General features: G+C 38.5%; 2 protein-coding genes across 2 annotated transcripts; both read right to left on the bottom strand.

Moving 5' to 3' along the window:
* Positions 1-133: 133 nt before the first annotated feature.
* On the bottom strand, positions 134-3,407 carry LOC129589441 (homeobox protein Hox-B3-like). Its single transcript, XM_055484212.1, has 5 exons — positions 3,313-3,407; positions 1,333-1,664; positions 1,044-1,221; positions 768-858; positions 134-262 (listed from the first exon to the last, which is right to left on the bottom strand). The coding sequence occupies exons 2-5, from the start codon at positions 1,652-1,654 to the stop codon at positions 134-136; spliced, it is 720 nt and encodes a 239-aa protein (XP_055340187.1). The 5' UTR covers positions 1,655-1,664; positions 3,313-3,407.
* A 2,390-nt stretch (positions 3,408-5,797) lies between these two features.
* Positions 5,798-9,140, bottom strand: LOC129589285 (probable tRNA (uracil-O(2)-)-methyltransferase). The gene is given in 7 exon segments (XM_055483958.1): positions 5,798-6,813; positions 6,911-7,086; positions 7,294-7,398; positions 7,506-7,574; positions 7,793-7,870; positions 7,873-8,192; positions 8,340-9,140. Coding segments are annotated over 7 exon segments (1,764 nt in total). The 5' UTR covers positions 8,638-9,140; the 3' UTR covers positions 5,798-6,095.
* Positions 9,141-10,943: the final 1,803 nt, after the last annotated feature.

A 10,943-nucleotide genomic window follows, 5' to 3' on the forward strand; every position in this document is an offset into this window, starting at 1 on the left:
TGCCCCTTGATATTTAAGTACCGCAAAATACAATGCGGCTTTCATATTACATTAATATTTTTATACATGGTTCCGATTATAATCATTACTGCTGAATTGTTAATCCCTTCAAAAATTCATAGGAATGGTTATATTAGGGGAAACTGTCGACTGTGAGATCGCATTGTTTGGAAATCCCGTCCAGCTGCAGTACATCTGACGCTGAATTGTTCGTGCCCGAGCATTTAGTTGCTTTTTCCATTTCGTTCGTCGATTTTGAAACCTAAAAACACACATGTATGTAAATGCTACAAAATGCAGGTTGAGTACGGTGCAGGGTAAAGCTTAAACTGTGTAACATAGTTGTGGGAGGGTAACCCAACGGCGGTAAATTGGTCAGTTCGACAAAAGAACGGCGGTAAATTGGTCAGTTCGACAAAATTATGCATAAGTAAGAAGAATATATTCGTCAGAGAATCAGCATTGGGATTATCCTCGCACCATTATCGCTGTAAAGAGAAGGATTTTTTCGCTTGCAGTTTGGTAATCGGGAATGATTACTTTCGTATTTATTGTACATAGAGTAAAAAAACTAACAGATTCCAAATAACTGGACACGTACTGTACTTATTGTTTAAAGGGTAAAAAAGGTGTTTTACAAATTTTTCTATAAAATTGTTTTTATCCGCGTTAGTTTGAAAGCTACATAAAACAAAGCGAAAAATAGTTTACCAAATCACCAACCCGATCGAACGAAAACATAACAGAAAACATTAATGCCTGCATACCTGTCGGCTGTCGGATGAAATTATAAGACTTCTACAGAGTACCCACCACTGCCCAAAAATAACACTGTAAAAAATTGCCTGCCTGGCATTCCTAAAAAAATTTAAAAGGCAGGTAGACGGATTTAAAAAAAGTTTTTCGGCACATTAACGAGGGTCGGATGACTCGGATCCAGATGCGTACTCGTATACATCGTACTGAATTTTTTAAGAGATCGCTACCGTCAACTTAATGATTACGTACTTATAGTGAAGAAACTTCAGCTACGTATGCATTACCATGTTTTCACTTGTGCTTCTGTAAGTCCCAAAAGTTCCGCCAATTCCAACCTTTTCGAAACGGTTAAGTACTTGTCGATTTTGAATTCCGTTTCCAGACGTTCTAGCTGTTTTGTGCTGTAAGCTTGTCGTGGTTTCCGATCAAAGCTAGCCTTCCTCGAGCGCCGATTTCGAAAACCTAAAAATTCTTTCGTGGAATATAGACTTAACCGGCATTTAATTATACCTATAATTTGGTAGGAATATTCTCTTTCAGCAAACCATACTCGACATAATATATTATACAAACCTGGATAAGAACATATGGGAAACTGGGAATTAGGCGAAATATGCTGTAAATTCGAGATCAACGGCGGAAGCTGCATTGTCACCGAAACATCCGTGGCTGCAGTTTTTAATCCCGTTGGAGCTACCCACGGTGCACGGAGGGAAGGTGCCGTGGCAAGCATACGATGACCTCCGGGAAAAATGCTGGGCCTGATACTTTCTGATTCGCCGTGGGGTGTAGTTGACCGGATGGATGACCACGTGTCTGGACTGGTGCGTCCTTTGCGGAACAATATGGAGTCAATCGAAAAATCTTTGGCTTTTGCACGGGAAAGGTCAGCCATAATGGAAATACTGAAAATATTGAAGGTTTACGTACAGCGCTGCTAGTCTTAAGCTTAAATTCATCACATACTTATTACTCATTCAACTAACTCTTTTTCATAATATACGGTAGCATAAAAATATATATGCCATATACAGTGACACGAGGTTTTAGTTAATTGGCTACGACGATCGCTATTGTTGTTGTGTGTAGCTTTCGTTTATGAACGTACACGGCAGACTGTTAGCGTTATATAGATATGTATATTAATCGTACATGGCAAGCCCATAACTTAAAATAATCATAAACTCGAATATGTAACCAAAACTTTGTTTTTAGTATCTGTAATTTCAAAAAGATGTCTTACCGGTAGCCAATCAGCGGTTTAAAAAATATATGGCCAAAATGCAAAATTTGGCGAAATATGACGGAATTTATCCGAAACAAACGTTATTTGGTTCGCAATGGAAGTTTCCAAATCTATGTATTATACTCATGAAGGTTGATTCTGCACTAATCTAAAGACAAGATTTCGTGAATATTCTCAGCAGTTATATTGGCACTGATAGTTGTTCTTACAGACTGGGATCATTAGCACGCTTCTGCTGTGATACAGTACGAGATTTCATTGAATCTGGCTGTTTTCTTAGAGGTCAGGTTTTCAGTCGCATCATCCAGGTGGCTTTGAAATACAATTGTACACGGAACCGCTATACCGCTGTACGTATGGTACTTGCAGTAAAGTATCAATCTTTTTACCAATACCAACCCTGTTCGCTATATGTCAGATCTCTCTTTGACTTTCCCGTTAATACACCAGTGCGTAATTCGCTCGTAGGTAGTTACCCCAATTAGAGCGTGTTTCGGTTCCTCGTGATCACAAGTTCACAACCACTATTTTTTCAACTTTAACTGACAGAAAGGTTTAATGTTACAGTAACCTGACAGTGTAAAACAATGACTACCTAATCAACAACATTTTCTGCAACAGCCGATTAGATCCTGATTAGTACCAGGAGAGAGCAGCACATAAATGGTGGCACACATTGATTATCAATGATTGGCTTAAACGGAATCACATTTAATTGTTATGCGAAACCTTTCTGCAAGTGTTCACTTTTTCTGCCTTAATGCACATTATTTAAAGACGGTGTAAAAGACTGTTACGTACACCTGTGATCACTTTTCGAGAAAAATGAAAGATCACCGACCTACTTCACTGAGTCTGTAATTAATTGCAAATAAGACCGAAAAAATATGTGAACCCTTTATTATACTAAGCAAGAAAGATTTAGCTGAGGTTAAGTTTTACTTTAAAACATGCACCTTGCAACAAGTGCAAAAAAAGAAATGGTAAAAATGTATGCGAAGGGTGCTATTTAAAACATTTGATTTTTGCGGTAGTTAGTAGTTACAGATTTACAGGTAACCCGTAACAATAAAATGTAATAGTTGACGAGTGTACAGTGGTTAATAATAATAACGTGCCCGAATTACTGGAACGTTAAGTTCATGTAGGTAGCATCATCATAATTTTGCAAAACCTCGGTCTTTTGTTATTTAAATTTATGTTTCGTTATTTAGCAAAGTCTTCGAATGTTTTTTTGTTTTTAAATATAATTCTCGTGCTAAATATACGTAAAGAAAAGGCATTAAAATTTGTACGCACTTACTTACGTTTAGAGAGGGCAGCGCTGACAAAAAGATCGTTGGCAAATTAAAAAGACAGCGGCGGAATAAACTCGAAGACCTTTACATACAGAACGCTACTTTCCCATAACCATGTAGTTTGAATTACTAACTACCGTCAACACGTACGCAATTAATATGAAAACATAAAACTATTGTAAAGGTGAAGCTTTTTGCGGTGATGAACTTTTATTCGGTAAATTCAATGTTTGTCTGCGGAATAACGTTGAGACTGTTTGGCTATTCACAGTGTAATTGAAACACGTATTTATGCGCTCCATTATGTCAGTCTAAATGATCAACTAAAAGCTTCAGCGATATTAATCAATTCATGATTGTTTAATCAGATATTCCATATTTACCTATCATGAAATTACATTCTGTCTGACATAAGTGTTTCCAAAACTGGCCGCTATTGCAGATTCACTAAGTGCCGTATAACTGACCTTAAGTACAAAGTGGCTTTTGTGTAGAAGCTTGTCTATCCCATGTCAACCTGTCAGTCAAAATATCCATAAAATCACGTTCCTCTGATAACTTTAACCGTTATTGGTTATTAATCGTTACAGACGTTTGCTTAATAGCTACATTAACAATTTATTGAATTCTAACATGCCGTCAACGTAATGGCAGGAAAAACATTTACTTTCTAAATCACATACATGTCCGTGCAGTTATCGAGAAACGCAGCACACACGAACAACACAAAACTTGGTTAACACTTGAAATGTATGTTTCAGCACAATTAATCCTGGTTTACACCAGAATATTTTGTTCCTGACTGAGAATAGTTCTTGGGTGTATGTATATCTGCACCGTGAGTCTGTGACATAATGTGTGACCGTGTAAAAGTAAGAAAATAGGTGCAAATCGAAAGTTAAATATATCTAACCTAAACACAGTCGCCTCACACTCGGGTGGTGGGAACTCAACCATTAACATTATCATTGTCATTATTCATAAGTATTAACTGGATCTAATGAGATAACAAAAATTAACAATGTCCTAAATTGCAACAATAAGCGATATTAATCCGACGGTTACAGAATTTAACTTATTATTTGTACCCTTAATTTCGGCTGGCACACAAGCATGTTTAATTGATCACGAACATGATAGCCGGGTCTTTATACTTACTATATGACTTTATATCTACATGTATTTAATTTTATGAGCGGATACAAATATAAATTTACAAACCAACAATTCAAAAAAAGATGCATTGCATAACGTGAACAATTCGACCACAATTTTTATTACAATTCAACGTGCAGTGCACATATGTGTGTGCTTGTGTGTATATGTTGTAATCAAAGGTGTTGTATGTATTGAACGTGTTTAAGATCAAGAGTTCAGCTTTCTATAACTGACAGTTTCATTGTAATTTGAAGTTCTACAAAATCACAGTACTCGTATTTTAACAAAAATAGTTCCAGTCAGCAAGTTACTACTGACTATTAGCAGATGATGTTGTAGCTGCTCTATCTAGTTCGTATATAATCTCGGATGGTCAAACCTGGTGTAAGTTTGTAACTCATCGTCGACCCGTCATGAATCAAATTTGGCAATGCATAAGATTATTTTTAGCGGTTATGCAATTGTTCTACCTGGAGCTTTTGCCGCAAACGTTTAGTCATTTCCCTTATACTTATCGTTAATTACCCATGAACACTTCGTTCACTTCCTGGTTTAAGAGTACTTTGAGTTTGTCTTATTTCGTTGCATTGCCTAGGCGAGTTCTGCATACAGTACATTCATTTGAATTGTTCCTTCATCAGCAAAGTCCTTAATAAATATTGCTAAATCCGGATCTCTAAATACTCGTATAGTCTGTTTGGAGATAGACTGCAGGAATCTGAGTTTGCTGAGTTCCGGATAATTTTAACCGTTCAAAGTGTAAACTCTTTGATTAATTTCGGGTAGTTGTTAACGTCTGCCGTTGCCGTTCTCCAGTTCCGATCAGCATTATGTTTATGCCACCGACAACAATCCGAGCGACTACTTCCATTCCGGAAGCCAAAATACTAATCCTGATACTGATAGTCTTTCTTTCAAAATTCACTGGTAAGTGCAAAAACACACAAACAGTAAATACGCGATAAGAAAGTTGGTAGTACCAGGATACACGGGCACACGCCAGCATCCCGGGTAGTTCAGTAGTTACGTAATTAAGCCGCATTCAAAGGTCAGTACTGAAGGGTACATAGGTTACTGATTACATGACCGCAATATATTTTTGCTGTCGCAGTTTTTATAACAGATTTCGAAATCTCCTGTCTATTACTATTAGTGTGTTATAACTTATAACCATAAGACTGGCTATGAATAACGTACGGATGATTTAGAGTAATGTATATGTGATAATTATGATTGTAGTTAAATGCAACATCGCAAAGAAAGAAGATCAGTTTACGCATTTCTTCTATATGGACGATAATGGAAATTTTGTGGACCCCCAGTTTACCGAATCGGCGAAAATTGACGGCAGAATGGACAGATTAGGGGATATGCCTTTATCGAATAAACCGTTTCAAGAATGGGATGCAAGCTATCGTTACAAAGAAGCGGAAGCATCAAGAAGTCTCGTTTTCAAACGAATAGTAAGAGAAAAAAGGCTGAGAGCCACAATACCGATGTCGATGAGTGTTCATACTGGCAAGAAATCCCCCGCAACGAATTCTGCTTAACCCATTCGGCTATAAAATAGTCTGAAAAAATCAACCAAAAAATAATACAGATCACAAGATGAATTTACCAATATTTATGAAACCTTAATCCGGATGGATATACGAGCACGAGTTCGAGTCCAGTGGACAACCATCCGGGTGATTCGCAACAAACCAGCATGGTTTGGTTTTCGCAGCCATTTTCAGCTTCTTGCTTCGTTTATGTGGATCAGCATAATTTCTCAGTTTTACTTCTGCATTATGAACTTCGAAGATATGTTGATTGTTTCGAATGAACGTCTGCAGTCCACCACACTGATTTTTCATGGAGGAAACCGTGTCCTCATCCAGCAATCGTATTACATCCCGCAATGGCAGCAGTCCACCAGCATTCCAAAAGTCTGTTGATGGGACAGGAATTTTATTATCAGTGCTCAATAATTTTTTGACAATGACGGAAATAACGGAGTTTCGCATGGATGGGGGAAGAGTGGTGCAGTTGCGAATGGGAGAGTGACCAGAACAAACGACGAAATTCGGCCGGCCGGTCTGCAAGCGCGAATTCAAAAACGCAACACGTTGGGATTCTTTGGCTTCGTGTTCTTCGGCTGGATAGGATCGCTGACATCCAATAAAACATTTTCGCTTCGTGGAAGGGATTCGCAAAGTGTCCTCCGCGGTTACAAAACCGAGAGTGGAGCAGATGAATCGTAAATATTTAAAATAAGCTTGATATTCGCTTTCATTTCCCGGTTTGTTGAATTTGTGGTTAAAATCGAAGCTGCAACATGGGAGGAGGAAGAATTTCGCTGTATATGATGACCTGACAAATAAAACCAAAAGAACGTTACCGAGATGTTAACAACAGAGTGAACAGATCAGTTACTAGCAGAAAAAGGAGTGCCACCATTTACTACTACCTGGCAGTAATGTAAGGAATCCATGGTGTCAACTCATCGGAATGGTTGCCAATTATCCAGTTAACATTAGAAAGAGTTTCGGTTGATGGATCAAATGTCCTTTGAACTAGCTTCGTATCTGCGCCATATTTCGCCCATATTTTGCGCTCCCGAACGTCGATACCAACACCAGGATACTAAACAGATGCTAAACAGATACTAAACACCATTTCTCCGCTTGAGCGGAAGTTATAGGTGGAAATCACTAATTTTAAGTAAGCGCTAAATATCGAGTATCTCATAGAAAACCACATAAGCCCTGGGCAAAACTCAGATTTTGAAAAGCTCTTAACGAGGTTACGTTCTCATAACCGGAAGTGCACACAACATTTGAAAAAACTCACTCCTTCACATGACAAAAGATGCACCAACAATCCGTTGCCACAGCCGAGATCCACGAAGCTCTGCTTTTGACATCCCGTTCGCTCTTGTTCGTCTTCCCAAAGAGTCTAGAAAACGGAACAAGAAGAGAGTCACGTATATTGATCGTGAATCAAGAAATGCAATAAAGAAGAAAAATAACGGAAACGAGAGATAGGCGGAGATAGGCGGCTACCATGAGATAGGCGGCTATTCCAATGTCTTCACTGACGAATTTATGAGGATCCGTCGATTCCGACCACTCCTACTAAAGCGCACATTAAAAGCACGAGGAACAGCGATCGCTTTCTGGCACTCCAGTACGCTAAAGTAACCGCATCATATTTTTTCCAAGGCTTAATGTTCACACCGACAAGACAGTATTTTAATACGCGCGTGGGTGCGGAATACTATATCAGTATACGAAATATATATATATGGATAATTACTACGTATAATTTTGATTTACATATAATTACATACCCGTACTATCTGCTGCCCATAGTTTAATTTCAATCTTTTCACGATTTCTGCATACTTCTTGACCGGTACAAGCCGCAACGAACTCTTTTCATCGGGAGTGTTTTATTCTTTTCCGGGTGGTAGTTCTTACTCCATCCCACAAGTTTCGGAAGCAGCGATTGCTTCAGCCAATCTTGGGATGGCGAAGATGTCTGCTCATCGGAAAGCACTTCGACACGTATTACACATCCTTCGTTATCATCCAGCGATTTAATTGCTATCCTGTAAGCTGATTCCATCGACGGGGTTTTGGTGCGAGGCAAATTTATTTGAGACTCCGCGTAGTTTTGATTGTCAGTTTTGTCAACATGAACGTTATGACTCGCCAAAGGGATGAACGTAGCACAATGATTATACTCATCTGAAAACAATTTTCTTACTGTAAAGCTGTAAATGAAGTTACGCCAGTGGACGATGAATTTGATAGTAATAATCAAGGTGCCAAAAACAAAGCGATACCTGGAACATTTTCAAAATAGTTATTAATTCTGGATAAACTTTGCCTAACCTACGAGCACCGCCTCGATAACTTCGTGAAACACTTTTGTTCGCGGGATTAAATTGCGCAGTTTCAGTAGTGCTGTGCTGCGCAGGTTACAGAGCGAAGCCTCCAGTTCCTGCAGTCGGAAATCTTCCCGGGCGTACTGCAGTGCATCCTCCACGTTTCCCGAAAAGAAAGATTCAGTTCCACACAGACGGCGATTAACAAGATGGGGCTTAGCAATCCATAATTCCACCGCGTACCACAATGACTTCAGACTGTACGGCGTAGAAACCGATATGCACTGCCGAAGTTCTGCATTCATATTGTCGCTTACCGATTTTTTGAGTAAAATGTATACTTTATTTGTAGTAGGGTGCGAAAAAATATTTAAACTGCAACTTGCATGACTAAAAAATCATAATGTATGTAAGCAAGAAGTACGTAGATATTTCCTTTCCGGCTTTCCCGATGACGGAGAGATCAGTACGATAGGAATAATTACCGTAATAATCTATCCTACCGACCTACTCAACGACAGAGTATGAGCTAATATCTCAATGTGGCATAGCTAAGTCTACGAATCTACGCGAAGCGAGAACTGCATCTCCGACGATAATTTTATTAGAAACCCGAAACTGCCAAAACTCGTAGTGAGAGAACTCGTGATTAAAGTACTGCCACTCAGGGACTTGTATAGACACGGCGCATCCGTGTAGAAACAACCAAAAGTAAATCCGAACACAAAAGAGAAAGATCGAGAAAGTACAGCGAATAATAGAAAGTACGAGTAAAGCCGTCACTTTACGTACTACATCGCTACCGTATGCTATATCACGTCACCGACTGTGGAATAGGGAAAATCGGACAAGATAAGCAGAGTGAATGTAACCGCCCCCCGGAGGATTTTTGCGGTATCACCGGAAATCCATGTACAGTTCGCAGACTTCACTGCTGTTTATAGTCTTGAATGTACATAATTATGTTAAAACTCGAACAATAAGAATAAACGTACTAATAAACTCTAAGAATTAGTAGCACCCAGCGTTTTACTTTTATCAAACTATATATTTTCAATACTTTAGCCATGATATAAAAGAGATGTATAGAAGAGATTCTCTTTTATACCGTGCTTTAGCGATCAGACACAACTTGCACAAGAAGAACGGGCGATGCCTAGTCTATGTACTGGAACGTTAACGTCAATAATTAACATGTCTCAAGACTCTCAACTTACAGTTATGAACTAATGAATCTACAAGCACTACCATAATATGGATGGTAAAGGTAATTCAGAAGTTATTTCAAGTTACGAAAGCGTATTTCTGTAAGTTTTACTAAATCGAAATTTAAACCAGATTCGGTTTCGCCGACTACACCTTTTCTATACATACAAATGTTCAAAAATTAGGCTAGTTTTGTATAATTTCAAAGCCGGCAAAGGGGCATTTTGTAATTATGAATCTGTATTATGAGTATGTGCGCTTAAGCGCTTTCAACCGCTTTGCACCAGGGCTGGGAACTATTTTTACGATGGTGTTTTCTTTGGACCAATTTTTGTTCACGTATACGATTAAGGGCAGCATATGATCCTCATGAGAAGTCGATTATGTAACTGTATATGAAGAAAAAATAAGGATGATGTTGGGCAAGTTGCAAGAACAAGGTCCGAAAATACTCGGGAATCTTGACTGAACTGCTGAATCGGCAAATCCAAGTGAGTCCGCTTAGTCTAATGGATGAAAATGAACGATTATGTACTACCGCCGTACCGCGTAGAATTCTGTGGCACAGGCCGCACAGCAGCCGCCCTGACGGTTGCAGATTAAAGATTAACTATGACAGCCGCTTTAATTTACTTACTTCGAAATTTCTGATTCTTTGTCAGTTTCACATCAATACTATTCTACAGTATTTCTTTACCAACCTTTATTCATTTTTTATTGATTTACTCAAAAAATGTGCAACAGAAACTTTGAATTATTTATCTAATGTGCTCGTACCAAAATTTAAAATAAGGCACGTGACGAAAATACGAGAAACCTGCGGGCAAAACTTTACAGGTGCACTCGTACTTGCTACTAGTATTTGTACAGCATGATTACTAAATAACTTTTTATCAAGTTTTATGTAATAAAAATTTTGGAAACTACTGTACTTACATAATAGTTCTATATCGTACGTACAAGTGCTTCCCCTTAGATCATAGATGCTTAATAATTTAGTAATTATTATAGGATATAGGCATGCATAGTGCAGACAGTACGGAAAGGTGCACTGCACGTCAGTGCACGAGGCGGCTTGCATAGTAATATCTATATATTTTGGCATAATACTTACTAGTACTACTCGAAACGCACTTTAGATGCGTTCTGTAAGATACAGAGCCGGGAGTTCTGTAAAAGTGAATCTGCCAATGGTACAGCGCTGAATCTTATAGAGCGTTACAGCGCAACGAGACCACGGTTTCTAAAAGCGCCCCGTTACCGTAGTTGAATTGGTCAACGATTTATTTACTTTTCACAACAATTTTGTGGCCGTTTCCTTTATGTTTTTCTGGTAATTTTAAGTTTTGTTAAGTTAAGAAATCAAACGACTGGTGAAAAAGCGAAAGGCAATTGCACGTATAAA

The sequence above is a fragment of the Paramacrobiotus metropolitanus genome, unplaced genomic scaffold (genome assembly GCF_019649055.1).
Source record: "Paramacrobiotus metropolitanus isolate TYO unplaced genomic scaffold, Prichtersi_v1.0 Parri_scaffold0000034, whole genome shotgun sequence".
In the NCBI taxonomy this organism is placed as follows: Eukaryota; Metazoa; Tardigrada; class Eutardigrada; order Parachela; family Macrobiotidae; genus Paramacrobiotus; species Paramacrobiotus metropolitanus.

Coding starts and splice junctions, on each gene's coding strand:
- LOC129589441 (XM_055484212.1), bottom strand. CDS start 1,654: ATGGCTGACCTTTCCCGTGCAAAAGCCAAAGATTTTTCGATTGACTCC. Junction 859..1,043: donor GAAGCACAAGTGAAAACATG/GTAATGCATACG, acceptor AAATTTTTTTAG/GAATGCCAGGCAGGCAATTT. Junction 263..767: donor TTTCATCCGACAGCCGACAG/GTATGCAGGCAT, acceptor GTGTGTTTTTAG/GTTTCAAAATCGACGAACGA.